The sequence below is a fragment of the Chelonia mydas genome, chromosome 1, assembly GCF_015237465.2.
Source record: "Chelonia mydas isolate rCheMyd1 chromosome 1, rCheMyd1.pri.v2, whole genome shotgun sequence".
Lineage (NCBI taxonomy): Eukaryota > Metazoa > Chordata > Testudines > Cheloniidae > Chelonia > Chelonia mydas.
This window is the reverse complement of record NC_057849.1, coordinates 230,063,082-230,089,553: the sequence shown is the minus strand read 5'-3', so window position 1 is coordinate 230,089,553 and position 26,472 is coordinate 230,063,082. Positions and strand designations below refer to the sequence as shown.

The 26,472-nt window shown below is 42.7% G+C and overlaps 1 protein-coding gene across 1 annotated transcript; it reads right to left on the bottom strand.

Moving 5' to 3' along the window:
• Positions 1–874: 874 nt before the first annotated feature.
• On the bottom strand, positions 875–15,698 carry CMAS (cytidine monophosphate N-acetylneuraminic acid synthetase). Its single transcript, XM_007071212.4, has 8 exons — positions 15,446–15,698; positions 13,298–13,440; positions 12,834–12,986; positions 9,749–9,882; positions 7,715–7,809; positions 6,697–6,868; positions 4,745–4,892; positions 875–4,210 (listed from the first exon to the last, which is right to left on the bottom strand). The coding sequence occupies exons 1-8, from the start codon at positions 15,640–15,642 to the stop codon at positions 4,002–4,004; spliced, it is 1,251 nt and encodes a 416-aa protein (XP_007071274.2). The 5' UTR covers positions 15,643–15,698; the 3' UTR covers positions 875–4,001.
• Positions 15,699–26,472: the final 10,774 nt, after the last annotated feature.

Genomic DNA, 26,472 nt, shown 5'->3' with positions numbered 1-26,472 from the left:
AAAAAACAAAAACACACTAATTTGTGCATTAAGAACGTCCACCTTCACTAGATATACTCCATTGTTGTGATAATCAAATTTGAAAGAGTACAGTATTTGCATGGAAACGTCATTCTTCATCTATATGGAACCCCATACATAATTTTATACTAAAAGGTTAAAGAAACCTGCCTATTTAACTGCCAGTTGACCAATTAATGTATATTCATGCATATTTTATCTATACATGAATAGATTAGATGAGGCTTCTTATCTTTTATTTGTTTGGTGAAACTTGAGAAGTCCACATTGTCAAAGATTCTTTAAACATCTTTATACCCTACTACCCAAAGAAACTTTGCAATAAAAACCTTGGACAATTTCCATGACAAGAAACAACTGCTCAGGGATTTTCCTCATCTAATTTGAAGTTCAATGGCTATACAAAATATCTCAACATTATTAATCTAACATACTTCCATGGCTGCCGTTACTGTGGTACCTAAGTGTCTCACAATCCTTAATGTACACCCTTACATAGGAAACTGTAGATCAGGAATGGAAGCACACAGAGGTTTAGTGACTTGCCCAAGGTCACAAGACGCCTGTGGCAGAGCAAGCATTTGAACCCAGGTCACCTAAAGTCCAGATCCTGCACCAACTTACACACATGCTTAACTTGATGCACTAGGAGCAGTCCCATCAACTTTAAGCATGTGCTTAAGTATTTTCTGAGTAAGAGCCTAAATCAGACACCCAAGTAGTCATAAGGCTTTTTAAAATTACCCCTAGAAGTACCTTCTCTGATAACCCTTGCTGCTGTAAACTTCCTATGTATGTTGTATACAAGATGCTCATATTAAGACATTTTCAACAAAAATAAAATGATGAAGTATTTTGGCAGAAGTGTGAACATTTTATTTAACAGCTACCAATTCTTTCTGCCCACTAGACAAAAAGAGATACCAGATTTCTTGTGTATACATAGTACTATTTTGTTTTTATAACTCCAAGTATTCAAAAATTTCATACATTAAGTCTGCTGCCTCTAATGTAGAGGAGAAAGGAAGCAAATTTAGTACAGTGACCTTCACCCTGCTTTAAATTACCCATCCATAATAAACATTTATTCAAACATGACTATATAGACCTTCACTAAGCAAGCAAATTAAACATGTGACTAATTTAAGCGAGGCACCATCTTAAGTACCTTCCTGAGTCATGGCCGTAAATGGTACAACTTCTGCAGTTTTACCACTATTGAGTCTACATGAGTTAAAAGGGACACTGCCAAAGGGACTGCTGCTTAGTCCAAAATATGTCCAGCTTTTCCTATACCTGTTGACAGAGTTCCTGTAACTCATCTTATGCAAAACTCTACGTTTTCCACAAAGAAATACTTCAATGATAATTTTGTAGTGATTATTGCAATAAGGAAACAATTCACAAGGAACCCTACAACAAATAAATTGGAAAAAAAATAGTCAGTTTTAAGCATTATACCAGTTATAACAAAGTAAATAAATAATAAAAGAGCAACAAATGATTAGATATACCATATTAACTGAACAGTAAAAGGAGGTGATAGGCAATACATCCATACTGAATTCCCAAAACTGATACCGCTATAATTTAACATGTCGTTTGAAAGTTACCTGAACTGTAAATAATTTTTATTATATGGCCTTCAGTTATATACATGCAGCTCCTATTAAAAATTAGTGGGATTTTTTTTTTTTTTTTAGCATAACCTCTGGTGGAATTTGACCCCCTGATAAATAGAAGATAAAAATGCAAATCTGTTTCTAAAGTGCTGTTCTTGAAGAACTCCTTATATTTACAAATCCATGGAGGTATGAATACATTACCAAGGCATTTTTAAAGGGTGGGGGGGAAGGAGACCAATTTATAAATCATCAATAAATTAACATGATATAAAAAAAGCCACGATTTATACCAAGAGATATAGATACAAACTATAGTTTTTCCAGCAATTACATTCATATACTGAAAATTTTAAGTGGTGACACATCTCCTTTCAGTGATCCCACACGAATATTCACAATGAGGAAGTGCAGCCTTTGGAGAAAAACAGTTTCCGCAACAGAACTGTCTCAAAAGTTCCAGTTACCAGCAAATTTAGCCTCCTGTTCAGAAAGCACTGGAAAACATGATTAATTTTAAGCATGTAAGTAGTCCCAGTGACATCAGCTTTACAACATAAGGCACAATCCTGAAATCAATAGGACTACTCACATACTTAAAATTAAGCATGTACCTAAGCGCTTTGCTGGACTAAGGCCATAGTGCCAGATTTGCAAGAGGTGCAAAGCATCGACGCCCAATAACGTTCAAGAGGAGTCAAGAGCGACCAATACCTTGCAGGAGGTGTACAATACCAAATTGGATTAGGCCCAAATACTGTAAAATGAGTAGACTCCACAGAAAGCATTATTTCATGGTCTGGTGGATTAGCAAAAAAAAAATTTTGTGCTCACCCATCTGACATCATAAGCCATGCATGAGATTTTAGTGGATTCAGCCAAAAGTAACAAAAAGTCTGTATTAATCACACAATATTTTTATACCATTACAATAAAAGCTTTTTTAACTGGCATGGTAGGGAAATGGAGGGTGCTGGTAAATTAAAAATACCAGTTAACTCAGAGGTAAGGGTTTGGAGTGCTGGGGGATGGCTGTGGGGCAGGGGCGTAAGAGGGGCTGCAGGGCACGGACTCAGAGGGGGAGTTTGGGTCCGGGGGGGAGGGCTTAGGGCTGGGGCACAGGAGGGACTCGAGGTGCTGGATGCGGGGGCTCACCTCCGGTGGCTCCCCATCCCTGATGCTCCTGGTGGAGGTGCAGCCAGATGGCTCTGCAAGCAGGCACGCTGCCTCTGTCTGCAGGCGCTGCCCCCCCGCCCCGGCCACAGCTCCCTCTGGCTGTGGTTCCCAGCCAATGGGCTGGGAGCTGCGGAGTCAATGGTCAGGGACGGGGACGGAGGTAGCGTGCCTGCAGAGCCGCCTGGCCACGCCTCCGCCAGCAACAGCAGGGATGGGGAGCTGCTTAGGGGGAGCTGCCGGAGGTGAGCGCCCCTTCCCTCCATCCAGAACCATGAGCCTTTCCCGGACCCCAATCCCCCTCCTGGACCCAAACTCTCTCCCAGAGCATGCCCCGCAGCCCCTCCCACACCCCATCCCCCTGCCAGCCCCACACCAACCACACTATCCACCAGACTTTCAGTGCAGATCAGAAATGCCGGTTTATAGAGCTTGCTGGTTGGTGGGGTGCTAGATAAAAAAGCTTTTACTGTATTAACTCATTTTACAGTATTTTAGGCACTACTTATAGTATGAGAAAGCAACAGTTATGATTTTGTGAATCAGTTCTAATAAGCACAAGTTTGTGCATATGCTGGAAGAGATATGGTTGTAAGACAAAATAAGCTCACTCTAGTAGCAGGTTAAAAACAAAACAAACCCCACAGGACTGCTTTTCTATTGCCTTACACCTTGTGCAGTCACTAAAAGCTCACTCTAATGCTTAAACAACATTGGAACAGGCCCTTTCACAATAGCAGCATTTTATACCCAGGTGGCAAAGTCATGAAGAAGAGATTTCCAACTCCAAATTTCCTTCTCTTTATGAACTAAAATTTTGTTAGTAAGAAAGAGGATCTAGAGTTAAAATTACATCTCTTTCACCATTTATGCCACTGATGTTTTGCACTTCACTCAGCTTGGACAGTCAATATAGAATAACCGGTTTTACTTTGTGGTTCTCATGCCGTAACACAACGCTGCAATTTTGTTTCACAAACACACACAAAAACCTTTTCATTATGCTTATATGTCTGAAAGCATTTATATTAATAATTATATTAAAATTAAACCAATATAGGGACCTGAACTTGTTGACAATACCCTTTTAACTCCGTGGAAACGTCAAACAAATGCAAGCCATTGTGCAAAGTAAAGGCAGACTTTATCCTGTGGGGGCAGGGGGTGGAATTGGGTTTTTCCTCATTAGTTCTTCAGATCATTTAGCTTTCTTTCCTGTGAATTCACTTTTTCCATTAGCAGGAATATGTGTTCTGCAAACTCCCGAATGGCACCACAGCCACCATTACTTTTACAAATATAGCCAGCAGCCTTCTGAGCAGTGGCACAAGCATCTGCAGGAACACCGCTCATGCCAGCTTTCTTTAAGCAGTCCACATCGGATTCTTCATTTCCTATCAAAGGGGGAATTTAGATATGTTGAAGTGAGATAACTAAGCATTTTCTCTTGAATGTGATGAATTGCAACTTGGCTAATAAATTTAAAAAATAATTTTTATTTTTACAGCATTTTTCACCTGAGGATATCAAAAGCACTTCACAAACTGGAATCAATCAACCCTTACAAAACCTAAATGAGAGATGTAAAATTTACAGGTAGTGGCTACAAGACGAGAAAAATATTAAGGGCCAGATCTTGCAGATACTTAAGATCATGCATAACTTTACACACAAAAGAGTAGTGCCTTTAAAGTATATGGAACTATTCAAGCACTCGTTTAGCTTTACACAAGTGTTTGGAGGATTGGGCCCTTAACTGTTAATTGAAAAACCCTTTGCACAGTAGAATCAGAGCTTTCAGCAATTTGGTTATTAATCTTTCCTATTAAACTACTGGCAAAGTGCTTTGAAGATAAGCCATGCTATGTATTATTTAACTGGACCTGTGTATGTTGCATGAAGTTTCATTATAAAAAAAAGAAACTAACCTAAGTAAGCCACTTCTTTCCAGGATAAACTCATTTTATTAATCCAGTCTTCCACAACTCGTAGTTTGTGTGTCACACTCACTATCACCTCACAATCCAATTTCATAGCAGAAATAGTCTTGGAACATCTTTCAGAGATTAGCCATACCTAGTAAATCAAGTCAAATTAGAATAAACTCCATATACAAACACAAAGTGACTTTTGAATGATCATACTGGAAATTGCTTTTAGAAAATCTCTGATAAAGGCACTAGCATTCCATAGCTGAAGTATCTCTCTTTTGGACTCAAAACAGAGCTGATTAGGATGCAAGAACACATTATTGACCTTTCATTTCTAGTCATTAAGGAAGAGTGATTTATCCATACATAGGTCTCCTTCTAATTCTCAAAACACAAATTCTCATTTCTCTCTTTAAACACAACACATGCCACCATTGTTAAATGAAATATTGGTTGTCACAATCGTGGTGTGCTGGCTAGCAAATGCCCGAAGGTCTCAACAGCTAATCTAAACCACACGGGGCAATACAAATATCTTTCCACAATATTTGTACACATGTATTTGAAATATTTTCCATGATTTCTCTGTCTAGTAATATTCTTGTGATTTGCACTCAGGGCTCTGGAGTTTCAGCAAAATTCTAAAAGAAAGAGCTACATAAACACTGAAAGTAAATGTTGGAAGTACACTTTGTATTTGAAAGCTAGGAACAAAGCATTTTGTAGGGTAAAACAAAAGTTAAAACCACTTACGTGTGTTTTTGTTTAAAAAAAAAAAAAATGTATAGGCAAAATTCTCCTCTCCAGTCTGTGCTGCAAGTGGTCAGTGAATACTCTGCACTCATCATTTTATATTTAGAATCAATGGGAGTTGTGCGCAGAGCAAGATACCATATGTCCGTGGTATACACTGAGGTGCAGAACAAAACTCACAGCCCCAGGGGTTTTGTGACATCTTTGGATCCCCTCATAATTCCCAATACTAGGGTACAGAAATGGGCTCAGACATACTTTGGCAGCCCAAGACAAGCAGTCTATAGGCAACAGTGATTCACAGAATCACCATAGCAGCAACTACTAGGTCTCTGCCCCGCCCCACCCCACCCCTACCTTTGTTGTGTCCCCCAAGAGCTGCAACAGGGGCCTCATAAAACAGCATGCAGGTATCTTACTCAGTTCCTGCACTGGGAAGTTCTCCCTGGCTGAATCAATCAGGCAGTACAGTAAATGTAAGTTTGACTTATAGGACTGATCCTGCACCAATTGAAGATCTTACACACGTGTAAGATCTTCACTAAGGCAGAATTTAATGATTAAGGAAAGCAACTTAAAACAATGTGGTTTTAGTTTTTTCGCTTGTCTTGAACTCTTAGGACTTCTGAGATGAAGGATGGATGATCTTGTGGTTAAAAGCACTAGATCAGGACTCCAATGATCTGCGCTTAATCTCCTCTCTCTACACACTTCTTGTGTAACCTTGGGCAAGTCAGTTAATCTTGTGTCTCAACTCCCCATCTATCACAAGGGGATAATAGTGCTTCTGTAGCTCAGAGGGCTTTTGTGATGACAAATTCATTAAGGTTCATGAGGAACTTAGATACTATGGTGAGTAGGAGCCACACAACTACTGAGATAAAGGACTACTGCTCAGCATGCGCTCCAGATCAGCAGCGCATGCAACATGAGTGGTGCCAACACAATATTATACAAATTCCTTCCCCGCGTCTTGGGAAAACTAGCGCAAATGCCAACACAAGTATGAGTGAGATCTAGAAACTTGTCATAACCACACAAGAACTAGAGATCCTACGGTTACCACCATCCGAGTATACTGTGGTGCTCAGATGGCTTAATCAAAATTGTTCTCAGAAGTGCCCTGCCCAACCTCCATTTTAATTTTTAAAAGTTCACGGTGTGGAAGTTAAACAAGGAACAAAAAGGATGCTTACCTGAACTCCTCTTTTCTTTAATAAGGAAATCCCAACAGCATCTCTAACATCATAAGAGATTATTTCTTTCTGATCTTCTGACAAATAAATGTGACCATTGGTGAGACACCCATCAATGTTGCAAACCAGTAGCTTCACCTCCTTTAGCGGCTCTTTACCAAAATATCCATATCTAGACAAAGAAGCTATCATTTCAGTATGGAACTCTTTGGAATTACATTTAAAATAATTAAAATAAAAAGTAACCCATTAATGCAAAGCAAAGGATCTTGGTTTGTGATTCTTGGTTACTTTCACAAGAAGAAAGACTCCCTGACGTCTTAGTTTTCACAATATACCCCCAAAGATAAATGCAGAATAAATAAATCTGTATTTCTCAAAACCTGAAAAAACAAAACTTACTAACAAACACAGCTCTGTGGCGAAAGACAAGTTGCCCATGCTGTCCATTTTAATTTTTTTTAAAAAATAGCAACCGTTTTATTTTCTTTAGAAGAGCGAGTTATGTTCTATAGCACTTATTTTAAGAAAAAAAAATGTGGAAAAAGGGGTCACAGATACAATGACCAAAGTATTACTTAACCTTTACATTACAGTAGTGTCTGCGGTGCCTAATCCTAATGTAGGCCCTGTTTTACAAACACAGAAGTAGGCATGGTGTCTGCATGCAGATCTTACACAAAGCCTTGGACAGAGTCTGAGTGGGACATACTAAAGAAGTGCTATGTTAAGATGGGGTTTTTGAATCACCTACCCCCAGGCTGAAACCGCAGAACCGAGAACAAGGCCAATTCAGCTGATCTCAACAGCCTTAGGAGGTGGTGCAGGGATGGGGAGAAAAATAGTTATTCAAATGTCTTTAACCTAAGCTGTTTCTTTAAACAAACATCAACATTGAAAAAAAACAGATCGATCAAATTTTGGTCATATTAACCCTTAAAGGCTGATCAAGATCAACGGACAAAATGCATCACAATTATAATAAATAATACTGAACTTTCAAAACCTTCCTTTTTACCTCAGCACTCTTTGCTCTGCAATAGGCCAATCGATGTCTATGTCTATATCCACGCTGCGTTCAGCACGCATTTCATAGTAGATCACTTTTCCACCCTAAACAAATTTGATTTCAGTTGTATTATTCCCCATACTTCATATCAGTAGCTAACACAAGAGCAACTTAAAGACGGAAGTGTGTAGCCTTCAGGACTAAATGAAGAGGACTAAATATTTGTAACTCCATATACAGTAGCGATCAACTTACTTAGCTGAAAAAACAAACATTTGTTAATACTACTTTCCACTTGCACAGTGCTTTTCATCTTAGACTTTTACAAACTCATTTTTGTAAAGCACTTTATTACTCTTATTTTACAGCCAAGGAAACAGACACAAAGGACTTTCATTGCTAAACCATACTAACTTCACTACGTCATATAGTGGGAAAAGAGACCGCGGCACAGTTAGCTCTGACTCAGTACAACTATTTACTGGCAAGACAGACTCTCTTATCTCAGGATTTCTGGGATCTCTTACAGCATGGTGGGCAAGTCACTTAGTCTTTTGTGCCTCAGTTTCCCCATCTGTAAAATGGAGTTCAGACTACTGATCTCTCAGAGAGTTGTTATGAGAAATACTTAATGTTTGTAAATCATTTTGACTTCCTCTGATGGAAGGCACCCTCTAGAAGTAGCAAGTTATTAATATTAAGTGAAAAAAGTCACTGATTTTTCTGTTGCACTATTCAGCACAAGGCTCTAAACGGCTTTTCACTTTACTGCAGAGTACATTTCCAGTTTAGTACATAGGAACCATGCCCTGAGTAATAGTTGCTGTGTATAACTCTGATGGGCAGACTGGACACTGCACCTTAGCATCGAAGAATCAAGATAAAAAAAAAAAGATTTCATTTTCAGCTTCAAAAAGACCAGCTCTTAGTGGAAAATCTCAGATAATGCCAAAATATTATTGTAGAAAGTGATGCTGACAATAAGTAGGCTCAACTATCTCTTTAGTAAGAAGCCAAAGAGCTATTATGTTTAATTGCTTCCTCTGCAGCTAACATGATAATAGTGCACCACTGAATGAAGTTGGCTGCAAGACAAAACTTACACAGCATGGCTAACAGTCTCAGCTGGGACAACCTTCTGTGCAAGGGGAGCCAATTACAGTACTTCATCCAAGAGCCAGGTCTACACTAGCCTTGGGGCTTTACTAATGTGTGTTAGTTGGCTGTGAGCTCCAAGAGTGTGGGAGTACAGCACAGCCCTTCCCGGATACATCCCTTATGTTGCAGGCTACAGAAGAGTGGTGTGTAGGAGTCAGATACACCAGTTCTGCACCATCTGGTAACTAACCCACTTCAAAGGATCCCCCCAGCACAGGAGACTCATCTGCTTTCCGTTCCAAATGAACGGAACACAACTCAGGACTGAGTCCTGTAAGTTTTTAGAAATATTTTGCATTTCTAAAACAAAAGGATTCAAAGCACTCTGCAAAGTTAGTCAATTAAGCCTTGTGAGATAAGCATTATCTTCATTTTACCAATGGGGAAACTGAGGTAGAGAGATTAAGTACTTGCTAAAAGTCACAAGGAAGTTGGTAATATAGCCACAGCCCTCTTTATCTACATGCCACATTGGGGGCTTGAGCCTAAAATTCTTACTTAAGCAAGCAGTTCCACTGAAGTCAATGCATAAGGAATACTCAGTTGAATTAAGAGTCATAGAACTGAATCCTGGAGTTCCAATAGGAATTCTAATACTGCACTTTTACAGGCCTAAGGATACACAGTCTTCTTGTGCAAATTCTTTAAGAAAGCTATATCATAAGAACTGTACCTACTAGTGCCAGAGGTTAAGGGTTACACATAATAAGTTACAACACACCTGGTTTCAACCCTGTCTGCCTGGCATCTGCTCCCCCCCCTCACTTAACTTACTATAGCCAATTACATGCATCACAACTGCCTGTGTCAAAGGGCTTTGAGCTCCATAATGAAAGAGTACAAGAGGTATTACTCTAAAAAGCCCTGCAAAATAGAAGCACTAACTTGTAAGCAGCCTCCTTCAATCAAGTGCTTTTTAGCAAAGTAAAACGACCCATTTTCACACAGTTCTCCATCCCAATCCTGACGCCGGGGCCGCTTTGCTGGATTCAGGTTTTGGGGCGTTGTCACTTTGTTAACTGTAAACAAAATCATGACAAAATGAAAAAATAAAAGCTTATGTTTAGAGACACTTTCTTGTTTAAATAACTTGCTGCTGGGAAATTAAGGGTACAAAATAGTCACTAGCTACTTTGATTCCTGTTTCAGTAAGGGTAGGTATGTAAGAATCATTGAACTGTTGTCCCTCTCGGTAACTTTGGATCCCAAGGTGTAGGAATGCCCTATATTTCTTGTACAGAAAACTGAAAGATCCCCATTCAAATTTGCAGAGAACACATCTATCTTAGAAGTCTTCAGACCAAAACCTGCCCCATGGCCTTTCCCCTTCCCTCACCTCACCCTGTCAGAGTGTCCCTGCCTCTGTGAAAGAAAAATTGCTCTTCTCCTATTACCATTTCTAGTACCTTGTATGGAAAAATCCGAGTATTTTTTGCCTTTTTAGGGAAATTAAAAAAAAAGGTCATTCATCTATATATCTTAAAACAGTATTTTTTTCTTATATGTCTACCACACATCCTCACGCCATGTTATTCCTTCTGTAATAATTCCTTGCACCACGTGGGGGGGGGGGGGGGGGGGGGGGAGGGGAGAAGGGATAGTTTTAGGAGCACTCAGGACACTATCTTGGAGGGATGTTAAGTAATCTTGTCCCCCACTGAAGACAATGAGAGCTGAGAGTGCTCAACATAGTACAGGACTGGCACTCGAAACAGAGATGACACATTAGATCTGAAAGCCTGAGAACATGTATTAAGCACACAAAGCTGACTGTATGATGATACTTGTACACTAAATGATAGTATTATGGCTCTTGTACAATAAAAGCTACAGCTAAATTTTCATTTTCAAAGCAATCTGCAAAATGTTACTCAAGAGTTCCTGTTCTGATAAATACTTTTCACTAATCATTTGTTTTATTCTAGGTAGGGCTGTCAATTAATCGCAGTTAACTCATGCGATTAACTCAAAAAAATGAATCGCGATTAAAAAAAATTAATTGTCATTAATCACACTGTTAATAGAATACCAACTGAAATGTATTAAATCTTTTTGGATGTTTTTCTATATTTTCAAATATACCTATTTCAATTACAACATATAATACAAACTGTACAGTGCTCATTTTATATTATTTTTGATCATCATTTTTACAGTGAAAATATTTGTAAACAAAAGAAATAGCATTTTTCAATTCACCTCATACAAGTACTGTAGTGCAATCATGAAAGTGCAACTTACAAATGTAGTTTTTTTGGTTACATACTGCACTCAAAAACAAAACAAAGTCCACTCAATCCTACTTCTTGTTCAGCCAATCGCCAAGAGAAACAAGTGTGTTTACATTTATGGGAGATAATGCTGCTCGCTTCTTAATAACAATGCACCTGAAAGTGAGAACAGGCGTTCGCATGGCACTGTTGTAGCTGGCGTCACAAGATATTTACGTGCGAGATGCGCTAAAGATTTATATGCCTCTTCATGCTTTGGCCATCGTTCCAGAGGACATGCTTCCATGCTGATGATGCTCGTTAAAAAATAATGCGTTAATTAAATTTGTGACTGAACTCCTTGTGGGAGAAGAGTATGTCTCCTGCTCTGTTTTACTCACATTCTGCCATATATTTCATGTTACAGCAGACTCGGATGATGACCCAGCACGTTGTTCGTTTTAAGAACACTTCACTGCAAATTTGACAAAATGCAAAAAAATACCAATGTGAAATTTCTAAAGATAGCTACAGCACTCAACCCAAGGTTTAAGAATCTGAAGTGCCTTCCAAAATCTGAGAAGGACGGGGTGTGGAGCATGCTTTCAGAACTCTTAAAAGAGCAACACGCTGATGCGGCAACTACAGAACCCAAACCACCAAAAAAGAAAATCAACATATTGCTGGTGGCATCTGACTAAGATGATGAAAATGAATATACGTCAGTATGCACTGCTTTTGATCATTTTCAAGCAGAACCCATCATCACCATGAACACATCCTCTGGAATAGTGGTTAAAGTATCAAGGGACATATAAATCTTTAGCACATCTGGCATGTAGCTGGCAAGATATTTACAACAGTGCCATGCAAACACCTGTTCTCACTTTGAGGTGACATTGTAAACAAGCAGGCAGCATTATCTTCTGCAACTGTAAACAAACTTGTTTGTCTGAGCAATTGGCTGAAAAAGAAGTAGGACTGATTGGACTTGTAGGCTCTAAAGTTTTACATTGTTTTATTTTTGAATGCAGGTTTCTTTTGTACATAATTCTACATTTGTAAGTTCAAGTTTCATGATAAAGAGATTACACTGCAGTACTTGGATTAGGTGAATTAAAAAATACTCTTGTTTTTTACAGTGCAAATATTTGCAATAAAAAATATAAAGTGAGCACTGTACACTTTGTATTCTGTGTTGTAATTGAAATCAATCTATTTGAAAATGTAGAAAACTGAAAAATATTTAAATAAATAACACAAGTTAGCATGTTAAGATAAAGACTATGGGGTAGCCTAGGGTTCCCTTGTTTTGTCAACTAAAACTACCACTACTTTGTCTTCACTACGATTTTATCTCGTGTTAATTATCATGTGTTAGCCAACATGAGATAAGAACCTACTTTTTCTCCTAGTGAAGATGCAAGCCTTTGCTGTCTGATAGACATATAACATATTATCTGTGGGGGGACATAAACCAAGGGGGTTTTGACAGAGTAATTTTATGTTTAAATATGTTAGTGACACTTGTACTTTGAGCTTCAGGTCATCTCTAACAAACGAGTGAACATTAACAAAATGATAAATGTGACTAACAGCTACATTAAAACATCACTATTTAAAAAAAGACAAAGCTATTTGGGTTCCTCTGATTATGAAATGTATGCTTTTGATGTCACTTCCAAGTATAATGAACATAAAGCTTGCTAGACTGGAAGCTTTATGAACAATGCTAATAATCAGAATCTTCAGAATATTACCTCCTTTTATCTCACTCCATCTAAACAGATGCCGTCTTACAACAGAGAATACACACTCAAAGCCGTCCTCTCGGATCATTTTTGCCACTTTAATAAGATCATCAGGATGTAAACAGGGAGATGTTGCCTGAATATTTCCTATAATATCAACCTCTAAAGAATGAAAAATAAAATACATAATGAGAAACTTTGTATGAAATATTCAATACGTATAAATAATAAAATACTTCCACTTAATTATTAACATTATTTACACACACATACAATTCCAAAGAAATCCCATGAGAGATACATAAGTTATATGGTTAAGTGATTCACTTTAGCCATTAAAAAAATTGTTGCTATAGCATTACTAATTAACATTTTTTTCTTAAAAAGACCCCCTTCCTCACTGATTTCAGTGGGAGTTAAGGGCATTCAGCACCCTGACACATTGGGACCTAAATCAATAGCAACAAATATACCCTTATGATGAAGAAGAAACTCTTTGATGGCATCCAAAGAAGTAGAAGAGTCTTGAGATACTTCAGAGCTTCTACGATGGACTTGCGCACCAAACTGCTTTGCCACTTTCTCAATTTCATCGTGATCTGTGGAAACCCACACACTGTTGGCAGACAAAGACACACAGCGTGAATGATTACAGAGAGAACACAAGAGAAGAATTAACACTGATCTCTAAATGCACTGTATAACATTAATGGGCTGATTACTAGTCTTACTCATGACAGTAGAAATCTGATCACCAAATGAGAAATGTTTAAACTGGATGTCTGCATCCCATTTCTAAATTGTCAGTGGAGCAACTACAATCATGGGAGTTAAAGTCAATGCTGCATTTTAGTATATGCCTCATAAGAAAGCACTTAGCAAGATAAAACTCTTTGCTAGTTAAGCACTGATTGAATTAGACAGCCAAACTAATTACAAGCCTAGCCACTCTCACTGGTTCACATACAGTTACAGAAGTATTAGGCTTGGTTTTGAAGCACAAGGACATCAAAGTGAAGCCATCAAACTGTGACCACCTGTCACAGAATACCAAGAAATAGTTTGCCTCCAATTCTTTGAAGATGAAAAGTGATGGCCAATTTTTATTCTTGCTGTGAAGGCTGGTAACTGGTGTCCAAATGCTCACTAACCTCCTAAGAATCATCACATCTTAATAGTGCTTGCATCTGGAAAAAGAACTAGTTTAGGTATTTTGTGTTAGTAAAACTACAGCAGTCACCAGCAGGATAAGAAACTAGAAACCAACCAACCAAGTTAAATTAGATTAAAATCCATTTTCCGCAAAAGCTGAGTGCTATTGTAATCTAACACTTTATGATGTCTGCGCTTCCATACCTGTAGGAAATGCATTATTTCAGAGTGTTCTAATTTGTCTGGCACATTGTAACAGTCTATTCAGATGAATCAATGTTGAATTTGAAATAGTTGCATAGTTCAGAAGCTATGATGATGTTAATGCAATGACCATTCATATCTGTTTGCAAGGATTCAGTTATAAATTAGCTTATTCTGGAACTACAGTAAAATAAATGCAATAGGTTCAATCCAACCCGAGTGACTGCTAATCAAATGACAGCCACAGAGATTCTGGCACAATAAGCCCCAATATAGCAGGATTATCAGGAATGATAAATATTTGCAAAAGGAGGGTTGGGTTAATTGTGTACTGTTGCAAAATGCAGGCATACGGAGTGTGAAACCACTGCCATCAGAATTAAAATTTAAAGAACCCCAAAATGTAACAAATCCAATAAAACTTGAGAGAGAAAAAAATAACCTTGTTTTGTCTTAGGGATACTAATATCTTTCTCACTGTACTACACACAATAAATGGTGCTCATCTTTTATAAGTTTTTCCATTCAATCATCAGAATAATGATGGCAGCAGCTCCAGGTCACAAATTACAACACTCGTGTGAGCCACTACACAGCAGTGAATATTAGTTTCCAGGTATCTCCACATGTTCTGGAATAAAATTATCTCAAACTAAACAGTTTAAAAAAACCCACAGCCCTTTACATTAAGCAAAGAGCTATTCCTCCTGTACATATTTACATTTCCCCTTCAAGTTATTTAAAGGGACCTGGAAAACGTATTCCATTTCTGTCTAACAGTTCTGTACCTCCTGCAGTTAAAAGATTAAATGGGTGTGTCTGTCCTGTTCATGAATGCAGCCAGCAAGAAGAAAATTAGCAGGCCACTATAATCATGGCATATCTATAATCTCCACATTAGGCAGCATAAAATGCAGGATAAGAGCCAAGGCTCAGGATACTTCCTGGTCAGTGGGAGCTAACTCAGCTCCCCGGCACTCAGGTGCTGCAGAAGGAACAGAGGTGGCGGCTTAATTTAAATTTGAAAATCGAAGTCTATTAATTAATGTAGAGTAATTGTAACCGTTAACATTAATATATTAATAACATTCAAAGTATATGAATATACAGTAACTTTAACAAGTAATATTACTATGTGAATCACAACACTCAAGAAGTATATTATTTAGTTAACCTAAAACCAAGACACGTCGCTAACTAAAACCCCCCTGAGGGGATGGGGCTGCAAAAGGGGCAGGGGAGGGGGGCTCCCCGCGCATGCGCACCTCTGGAAGACCCCGGCGTCGATAGCCGCCCGCAGCACCCAGCCGATGAGCGGGACCCCGGCCAGGGGCTTGATGTTCTTCAGCGGGATCCCCTTGCTGCCGCCGCGCGCCAGCACCAACGCAGCCATGTGCGGGGGGGGCCGCTGCGCGGCCTCGGCCGCCGGCCCGGGGCTGGCTGAAGCAGCGGCCGAATCCATCTTCCTCTGGGGAGCCTCGGCCCCGCCTCCTCCCCGGCTGCCACGCGTCAGCCCCCGCCCCCCGGGGCGGCCCCCACAGCCAGGAGCATGCCGGGAAATGTAGTTCTGGCGCTGTAACCTTCTGGGGGGGAGGGGCAATTAAGCCTTGTAGAGGATGAGGGGGCGGGGTTGGTGCCCAGCACAGGGTAGGGTTGGAGGGCTGGGGGTGCCCTGTCCAATACAGGGTGGAGGGAGGGAATACATCTCCGAAAAGTTCAAGGAAGAACAAACCCACAGGTTGACCAGATGTCCCGATTTTACAGGGACAGTCCCGATTTTTGGGTGTCTTTCTCACATAGGCACCTATTACCCCCCCACCTCCTGTCCTGATTTTTGACACTTGCTGTCTGGTCAGCCTACCATTAGTGATGGCTTTTTGGACTGAGTTTCAGAGCCAGCCTGGCTTAGTGTTAATCCTACTATGGATCCTGGGAAATGCACAGCTAGGCCTGCTCAAAACCAGAGTCCGCCCTCTGCAATTGTGTGGGAGGAACCACTGAGCCCTGCTGGCAAATGATTACAGGGGACAACAAGTGAGAAAAAGGGGCTGTGTGTGAAGGTCATACGGCCGCTCCTCAAAGGAGTCAGTGGATGATGCCTATCGGCACTTTGCCCAGAGATGTCATACAATAAGGGAGCAGAAATAAGCCCCACAGACAGAGGGAGGGATAGCTCAGTGGTTTGAGCACTGGCCTGCTAAACCCAGGGTTGTGAGTTCAATCCTTGAGGGGGCGATTAACAGATCTGGGGCAAAAATTGGGGATCGGTCCTGCTTTGAGCAGGGGGTTGGACTAGATGATCTCCTGAGGTCCCTTTCAACCCTGATGCTCTATGAGGCAGAGTTCTCCCATTCCCATCAAGCTTCTTGGTCAGGTGGATGGCCTTCTTGGCCAGCGCCAGGAGGAGGCTGACAAGGAGGTCTTGAGAGTTGATGGGGATACTGATGAGGTGTGGGGAAAAATGCAGCCAGAATGTAAGTAGGAGGTTTTAGAATTGGAAAGAGGCAGGCGGGTGGGGGGGCAGCCTGACTTGTTGTACGTTGATCCGCAGCAAGTTGTCACTCTTGTTGTAGAAGAACATTGTTGCGGGAACATTAAACTGCAGCAATCAAATGCCTGTTGGCTTAGTATTAAGCGGGGAGCACCACAGAATGGGTGTAAGTAAATCCTTTGTCTCTCTCGCATGCCATGACAACTTTTCCTGAATTTTAAGGGAAAACCTGCATCCAAGAAAGAACCGCTTAAAAGCATATATTTTAAAGTTATATTCATGTAATGCATGATACAGTGTGATACAAATAAATGATTGCATATCTTGAATAAAAGCACTTTGTATCCCTTAGAAACACTGTTCTGTATTTTTCTTGCAGTTGCCTTTTGTATTCATTAGTGCATGTTCATTATTTCCTGCATTTGTTATGAATTCCAGTAGAGTGCAGCCTAATCACACAGGAATCATTTTATGATGAATATATCCTTCAGTGAGAGGAAAGACCCTTGAGCCTTCCATTTCATTTAAGTTAGAGCGGAGGTTCCCAGGCTGTGGTCTATGAGAACTATTAGTCCATGGGTCATTTGGTTGTGGTCTGTGGAGAGCTGGCTGGTCATAAGGTTAGCTTTCCTCCTTTTTCCATTTGCTAAAGTGCTTTAAAAGATACCGAGAAAAAAACCCCAATTTTCTAGTATTATTTTTCCCATGCAAGCAATGGCTTTATTTTCCACAGTCATGTTATGTTGTCAGGAATGGGAGTCTCCATAATATGATCTCTTTATTAAGCTCCGGGCCAATCTGGAAAAGTTTGAGAAGCCCTGAGTTAGGGGTTTGGGACTTAGTTTGGTATGACAAAACTTTCATTGACTTAAACAGGGCAAAATTCCACCCAGAGGCTATACACTGCTAAATCCTTTTTGAGAAGTGCCATTTAAGACAAATTCTGCCTCAGTCTGCGCTGGTGAGTTAGGAAACGGAAGAGGACCTAGGGAACTTATTTCTCACCGAATGCACCTAGCAGAAACAAAGTAAGATACCAGCCTATGATCATGGGACCACCAATGTTCCATTTCATGAGCACAACTAATTTATTTGTACTCCCTATTAGCTGTGAACTTTTTTTTTTATTTTATCATTTTCAGTGAGTTCAGTGCTACTGAGATGGGCTAGGTCAGTCCTGGAGACTTAAGTCCTCTAACCGCAGTGCTGGAGCAGCACGAGCAGTAGCACTGCAAGCTTCCCTCAGATTAGCTTGTTGATGTGCCTTAGGCTATGTCTACACTCAAACTGCCACAGTGGCACAGCTGCAGCTGTACCGCTGTAGTGCTTCAGTTTACACAGGGCTGGATTAAGACAGGAGTTTAAGGGGCTGCAGCCCAGGAGCCCGGCTCAAGGGGGCCCCCGCAAACATAAATCACAGGCAGCGATCTCCGGGCTGCTAAAAGGGGCGCTCAGGCTGCCTGCCATAGCCCCACGCCATTCCCGGAAGCGGCTAGCTGCTAGCATGTCTCTGCAGCCCCCAGCACCATCTCTGCAGCTCCCATTGGCTGACATCCACTACGCTGATGTAAATTTGCAGTAACACCATCAATTTCAATTAACTTACTCTGTATATACATGGGTGAAAATGGGTGCATTTCTCAACTAAATGTGAAACACTTCCAGTGAATCAGATCATAAAGATGCTGCTTTTTTAATGGACAGCTGTCCCCAAGGGACTTGACTGAGACCACCAATTCATCCATGGTTATGACTTTTGGTCTCACACACTCCCAACCTGGGCTGGATTTGAGCCGGGACCTAGAGAAATATTCCACAGATAATCCTCAAATGTAGAACAAGTTCTGTCTGGAACTGTACTTCTACTTAGATTGTAAACTCTTTGGTTTAGGGATTAACACCTCAGGAACCATCTTTGTTAGCTGTTATACAGTGCCAAGCTCAAGCTGTCACAGAGCCTAGCAAGCACTCCCTGCTCACTGGGCCTGCTGTGAAGGGAATCCATACTTCTGAGGCTCTGGATCCATGGGTGTTTCCTGGAGCCTCAGCAGGCTACAGAACTGGTTCCTCCTATGGCCTCTCTGGCACATTTCCTGGGAACTGACAGTCTCTTACCCCTTCTCAGAAATGGGTCTCAGCACATCTGGTCTTGACCCCAGGACAAGTGCAGATCCCTGAGATGCCCCAATTGCTTAAACACATTCCTTTCCCAGAACTCCACCCAAAAGATGTGAAGCTTCTGGGTTAGTTTCTCTCTCTCAGGGGCACACAGCAGTTGTGAAGCACATACACAAGCGCATTTTTCAGGCTCACAGCTTTATGTTCTTTTAGACTTAATCATGTAAAGTACAAGAGAATGTAGTACATATTGTGATGAGATGGGTGAAACCTTGTTAAAATCTAATTGATAAGTGTAAACTCACCCTTCAGTGAACATAAATGTAAGGGTAAGCCCCCAGCTAAGACAAAAGGAATATGTGAACTCATGCTGGAGCTATTGCTGAATATTGTTTTGGGTACAGGTGTATGTGGGGAAGGGAGGGGGAGAAACACAAAACAGACAAAAAGCAGTAGAGACAGAGAGAGCCAGAATGAGCAAATGAAAACACGGTACTGACCCTGGAAGAAACCTGGGAGAGTTTTTTGTGCCATGGGTACTGGCTGAAAAGAATGTTCTTGGTGGTTTGAGAAAAAGAAGCTGTTTCCTGCTATTTGATTCCTTCTGCAATCAGAGTCACAGGACTTTGTACATTCTTTGTAAATAAACAAAATGTGTCAAAGAAATACCTATGACCCATTTCTACTCCCAGCTGCAACAGCTCCAGGGCTCCAAATTTATAGTATTCAAAGCTCACACATACACTTTCTCAGTGTATTACTATGTCTAACCAATATGCAACGGTGCTAGTTACTTAGCAGCGGTGTATTGAAATGCAATGTCAGTAATTCAATTAGTTGGGGATAGTTTGTGTTTATGTTCTTTTGGCCATCTGATGGATACAGTAGGAACCAGAGAGCACTGAAATGTGTGTGTTTAAAAGAAATGTCTTTAAAGCAGCTGACCTTTAGCTTTCAATACCATTATTGAGGCTATTATACTATTTCACAGATAGGTGTTATATAATGATCATAACAACTACCTTACATTTAAATAGCAGTTTTCACCCTGAAGGACCCCAATCCACTTTACAAACTAAACCCTCAATCCTGCAAATACTAACTCACATGCTTAACTTTATACACTGTGAGTAATCCCATGACTTCAGTGGGTCTGCTCAGACTGAATTTAAGCAGGCGCATACATATTTTCATGACTGGGGCCTAACGATGAGAGTTAGGTTATGTTTCTCAGGATTATATGCATGCACAGGGCCCCAGGGGCAGGAAGTTGAGCAGTATAGGGAATGGAGGGGACAAGAAAATCAGAAAGTTAATACATCTTCCTACCCACCAGGCCAGCTGAAACCCAAAAGTATGAGATGTTGGCAGAAAGGGATCCTAACAGAATAGTAGGGAGGAGAAATGGTGGTGGTTGTGGGGGGGAAATATGTTGATTCAGCGCATCCCTATAGCCATCTCTGCTAGCAAGCCTGGCCAAAAAATAAGGCTGCCCATCACATTGAACCCCCGCTAAAAAAGGAGTTTGATAACAAGCAACACCCCATGTCCTCTTTCAAGGTGAATAAGAACATAAGAGCAGCCATATTGGGTCAGACCAAAGATCCATCTAACTCAGTATCTTGTCTTCCGACAGTGGCCAATGCCAGGTGCCCCAGAGGGAATGAACAGAACAGACAATCATCAAGTGATCCCCTGTCGCTCATTCCCAGCTTCTGGCAAACAGAGGCTAGGGACACCATCCCTGCCCATCCTGGATAATAGCCATTGATGGACCTATCCTCCATGAACTTATCTAGTGGGGGGTAGAGGAACCGCTCCCCGCCCCAGCTCACCTCTGCTCCACCACCGCTGCCTCCCCCAAGCGTGCTGCCGCTCGGCTTCTCCTCCCTCCCAGACTTGCCACGTGAAACAGCTGTTTTGCCAGCGGCAAGCCTGGGAGGGAAGGGGGAGAAGCGGAGCAGCGGCAGCGCACTTAGGGGAGCAGGCAGAGGCAGAGCGGAGACGAGCTGGGGCAGCGGGGGCACATTTCTAGGGGCGGCATGGCCGGCGCCGGAATGCCGCCCCTAGAAATGTGCCGCCCAAATCACCTTCTTGTTTTGCTGGTGCCTAGAGCCAGCCCTGTCTCCAACAGCCCTCTTCTATAACACTTAGCCTTACACCATGCACCCTCCCTAGCGCCGCGAGTCAGGGCCCCCTTGGCCTGGGGGGCTGTTCCAGCCGAGCCCCAGCCTGGCTGGGACTTTCTGGGGAGGCGACTGCCTACCCAACCGTCCCTCCCCATTACCTGTCCCTTGACCGCCCCCCCAGAACCTCCGCCCCCTCCAGCCACTCTCTGCTCCTTATCCAACCCCTCCCCCCAGCCCCGGCCCAGCCCCCTTACCATGCTGTTCAGGGCAGCGTGTATGGATGCCATGCGGCCCGCTGGCGCTCGCAGCCTCATCCCCTTACCATGCTGCTCAAAGTGGCAGGCACTGCAGAGCTGCCCAGGAGTGGTCCAGAGCGCTGGTGCTGGCGGCGCGGCATGCTGAGGCTCTGCGAGAGGGGAGAAGGCGGGGGAGCCTCCCCGGCCGGGAGCTCAGGGAGCCCTAACAACTGGTTCTGAAACTGCTTCTAAATTTAACAACCGGTTCACGCGAACCAGTGCGAACCAGCTCCAGCTCACCACTGGTTACAATACATCGGGGATGAAGCTCAGTGAGTTTTTCTGTCACAATTTCCATAAAACCTAAGGGCCAGATTCTATATCAGAGGTGGACAAACTTTTTGTCTCAAGGGCCACATCTGGGTATGGAAATTGTATGGCAGGCCATGAATGCTCATGAAATTGGGGTTGGGGTACAGGAGCGGGTGAGGGCTCTGGCTGATGGTGCGGGCTCAGGGTGGGGCCAGAAATGAGGAGTTCAGGTTGCAGGAGGGGGATCAGGGCTGGGGCAGGGATTGGGGCATGGTGGGGAAGGGGGAGGGCTTCTGTTGGGGATGCAGACTCTGGGGTGGGGCTCGGGATGAGGGGTTTGGGGTGCAGAAGGGTGCTCTAGGTTAGGATCGAGGGGTTCAGAATGGCCGGAGCAGGGGGTTGGGGAATGGGAGGGGCTCAGGGGCGCAGGCTCTGGGCATCGCTTACCTCAAGCAGCTCCTAGAAGCAGCGGAATATCTCCTCTCCAGCTCCTATGCAGAGGCGCAGCCAGGCGGCTCTGCATGCTGCCCCCGTCTGCAGGTGCCACCCCTGCAGCTCCCACTGACTGCAGTTCCTGGCCAATGGGAGCTGCAGGGGCAGTGCTAGGGCAGGGGCAGCGTGCAGAGCCCCCTGGCTGCCTTAAGCGTAGGAGCAGGATGGGGGACATGCTGCTGCTTCCAGGAGCTGCGCAGAGCTGCGGCACGAACTTGTGGAGAGGCCCCCAACCCTGCTCCGCGGCTGGAACACAGGAGCGATGCAAGCCCCAGACCCCACTCCTCAACAGGAGGTCGTGGGTTGGATGTGGGATACAGGAAGATCTGGATGACCTTGTAAACTGGAGTAATAGTAATAGGATGAAATTTAATAGTGAAAAGTGCAAGGTCATGCATTTAGGGATTAATAACAAGAATTTTTGTTATGAGCTGGGAACGCATCAGTTTGAAGTAACAGAGGAGGAGAAGGACCTCGGAGTATTGGTTGACCACAGGATGACTATGAGCCGCCAATGTGATATGGCCGTGAAAAAAGCTAATGCGGTCTTGGGATGCATCAGACGAGGTACTTCCAGTAGAGATAAGGAGGTGTTAGTACCATTATACAAGGCACTGGTGAGACCTCATCTGAAATACTGTGTGCAGTTCTGGTCTCCCATGTTTAGAAGGATGAATTCAAACTGGCACAGGTACAGAGAAGGGCTACTAGGATAATCCGAGGAATGGAAAATCTGTCTTATGAAATATATCAGAGGGATAAATACTAGGGAGGGAGAGGAATTATTTAAGCTCGTTACCAATGTGGACACAAGAACAAATGGATATAAACTGGCCATCAGGAAGTTTAGACTTGAAATTAGATGAAGGTTTCTAAGTGAAGTTCTGGAACAGCCTTCCAAGGGGAGCAGTGGAGGCAAAAGACATATCTGGCTTCAAGACTAAGCTTGATAAGTTTATGGAGGGGATGGTATGATGGGAGAGCCTAATTTTGGCAATTAATTGATCTTAGACTATTAGCGGTAGATATGCCCAATGGCCTGTGATGGGATGTTAGATGGGGTAGGATCTGAATTACTACAGAGAATTCTTTCCTGGGTGTCTGGCTGGTTAGTCTTGCCCACATGCTCAGGGTTTAGCTCAGGGCAGGCAAACTTTTTGGCCTGAGGGCCACATCAGGTTTCGGAAATTGCTTCTCGCTCCCTGACGGCCCCCCCAGGACCCCTGCCCCATCCACCCCCCCACTCCCTATCCTCACCACGCCATGCAACCCCCCTCCTTCCTGACTGCCCCCCCGCAATCCCTGCCCCCATTCCCCGTCCTCTGACCGCCCCGACCGCATCCACACCCCTGCCCCCTGACCACCACCCTGAACTCCCCTGCCCTTTATCCAACCCGCCTTGCTCCCTGCCCGCTTACCGCACAGAACAGAGAACCGGTGGCTAGCAGCGCTACAGCCGCGCTGCCCGGAGCCTTGCCCGGCCTCCCAGAGCATTGTGCCGGTGTAGTGTAGTAAATTGCTCCCCGTACCTGCTACAAGTAGCACATTCCTACGTGGAGCAGTTTAATACACTACACCAGCAGCATGGCACGCTGAGGCTGCGGGGGAGGGGGAACAGTGGGGGAGGAGCTGGGGGCGAGCCTCCCGGGCCAGGAGCTCAGGGGCTGGGCAGGGGGGCCCGCGGGCCAGATGTGGCCTGCAGGCCATAGTTTGCCCACCTCTGAGCTAGATCATAGCTAGCTCAGGCTGGTCTACATGTGCCGCCGTCACAGCCCTGACGGCAGTGTAGACAAACCCTTTGTCTCAACTATGATGTGGAAATCTGTCTGCTAGGAACTAAACTGAAATCACCAACTCATTTTTACTGAATGTAGGTTGCCAAGCAGCCATCTGCAGTCACCACCTATGGAGCAGTAACTGCAGATCCCATTAATTTTTTATGCTTCCATAGTTGTACTTTCTCTTTTCTGGTTAGGCTGCATGAGATTTCTCATCCTTTAAGGAAGGTAATTTCAGGGCATAGTCTGGCTAGCAGTGTCCTTGTAAGTGCAATGATTCAGTTGTGTGCACCCATTGTTCTGCTCCTTTTCCACGTAACCCCCTTCGTTTAGGCCTCAAGAGGGATGGGAAAAGAATACAATAAAGTGCTGTTGCTTGGACTGGTTCCTATTTCCCATCTAATCCCCAGCTGATGATGACCCACAGAGCAAGCCCTAGATAAAAAGCACATGCACAGACAGAGTGTAGTTTTGCTGGGTCATATAAATAGCCCTCTTCACCGCTTAGCTATGAGCACGTGAATCCCTGCAGACTACGCAAGAGATCAGAAGGGAATTATATTCTCCTGATACTACGTTTGTAAAGCACACTGTTGGGAAAATCTACTTCCTCCTCTTCTCCCTACCCCCCTACTCCACCCCCACATTGCTTAGGCAATAGCCAATAACATCAGAACGTTCCCTGTTCTCTTCTGCTCCAGTGTTTAACTTTCTCAGCCCCAAAGATGTTTTCTATCATTTTGCTGAGGGGTCATTTGCGTTGAGACAGCTGCTGAGTGTCAATAAAAGGGATACAGAACTCACATCTGCACACACAATCTTCCCATTTCATTACAAGGGAAATTTAGCAAAAGTGGTTCTCACACTAGAACTGATGGAGTTAGAGAGAGCTTTGGGATTAGTCACAGGGGAAAGGAACTGCTTTTCAGTATGATTCACACTGTTTGCAGTGCTGTAGTAGCTGTATTGGTCCGAGGATATGAGAGAGACAAGGTGGGTGAGGTAATATCTTTTATTGGCCCAACTTTTGTTGGTGCAAGAGACAAGCTTTGAAGCTTACACAGAGCTCTTCTTCAGGTCTGGGAAAGGTAATCAGAATGTCACAGCTAAATAAAAGGAGGAACAGATTGTTAAGCATAACAGTTAACCCATGTTGCTAGGTACCATTCAGAATGAAGTGGGCCATTTACACCTCTGCAGTCATACAGCAAAATAGGGTTAGTGGATTACAGATTGTTGTAAAGAAACATAAAACTGTATCTGTACTGAGTCCATGATTTTTATTGTCTAGCAAGATTATGAATTTAAGCTCCTATGTTCACCTTTTAAAGATGTTGTGGAGGTTTCCTTTGAGGAAGAGGACTGAAAGGTCAGATATGGAGTGATCATTGTGTGACAAATGTTTGTCCACAGGAAAGCACTGGCTGAAGAGTTCTCTGAGCCATTAGCAATTATCTTTAGAACTTGTGGAGGATGGAAGAGATCCCACCGGACTGGAAAAGGGCAAATACAGAACCTACAAATAGAAAGGGAAATAAGAACAACCCAAGGAATTACAGACCAGTTAGCTTAACTTCAGTACCGGGAAAGATAATGGAGCAAATAATCTAACAATCAATTGTAAGCCCCTAGATAATGAGGTGATAAATAATAGTCAGCATGGATTTGTCAGGAACAAATCATGTCAAACCAACCTAACATCCTTCTTTGACAGGGTAACAAATCTTGTGGATGGGAGGGAGCCGTATATATGATATATCTTGACTTTAGTAAGGCTTTTAATACTGTCACTTCTATTCAATATCTTCATAAATGATTTTGATAATGGCTTAAAGAGTACCCTTATAAAGTTTGTGGACGATACCAAGCTGGGAGGGGTTGCAAGCACTTGGATGGACAGGATTAGAATTCAAGACGGTCTTGATAAACTGGAGAAATGGTCTGAAATAAATAGGGTGAAATTCAATAAGGCCAAATGCATAGTACTATGCTTTGGAAGAAATAATCAGTTGCACAAATACAAAATGGGAAATGACTTCCTAGAAAGGAGAACTGCAGAAAAGGATCTGAGTGTTTAGTGGATCACAAACTAAACATGAGCCAACAATGTAATACTGATGCAAAATAATGAACATTGTTCTAGGATGTATTAGTAGGAGTGTTGTAAGCAAGACACGAGAAGTAATTTTCCATTCTATTCAACACTGATAAGGCCTCAGCTGGAGTACTGTGACCAGTTCTGGGCAGCACACTTTGGAAAAGAAGTGGCTAAATTCGAGAAATTCCAGAGGAGAACAACAAAAATGATTAAAAGGTCTAGAAAACCTGTGACGTATGAGGAAAGATGGAAAAAAATGGGTTTGTTTAGTCTGGTAAAGAAGACTGGGGTGGGGAGCATGATAACCGTCTTCAAGTATGTGAAAGGTTGTTGTAAAGAGGAGGGTGATAAATTATTCTCCTTAACTACTAAGGGCAGAACAAGAAGGAAAAACTGTAAGGGTAGTTAAGCACTGGAACGAATTACCTAGGGAGGTTGTGGAATCTCCATCATTGGAAGGATTTTAAGAATAGGTTAGACAAACACCTATCAGGGATGGTCTAGATAATACTTCGTTCTGCCTTAGTGCAGGGGACTGAAGTTGATGACCTATCAAGGTCCCTTCCAGTCCTCCGATTCTGTGATTCTATGTAGGGAACACTGTGTCCATCACTGAAATGCAGCTGCCTCTTGTAAAA

Bases quoted from the DNA above. Each gene is read 5' to 3' on its own strand.
- CMAS (XM_007071212.4), bottom strand. From the start codon at position 15,642: ATGGATTCGGCCGCTGCTTCAGCCAGCCCCGGGCCGGCGGCCGAGGCC. The intron at 9,883-12,833 runs GTAATATTCTGA...TTTTGTTTACAG, and splicing joins ATGGAGTGAGATAAAAGGAG to TTAACAAAGTGACAACGCCC. The intron at 6,869-7,714 runs GTAAAAAGGAAG...TTCTTTGTCTAG, and splicing joins GCAGAGCAAAGAGTGCTGAG to ATATGGATATTTTGGTAAAG.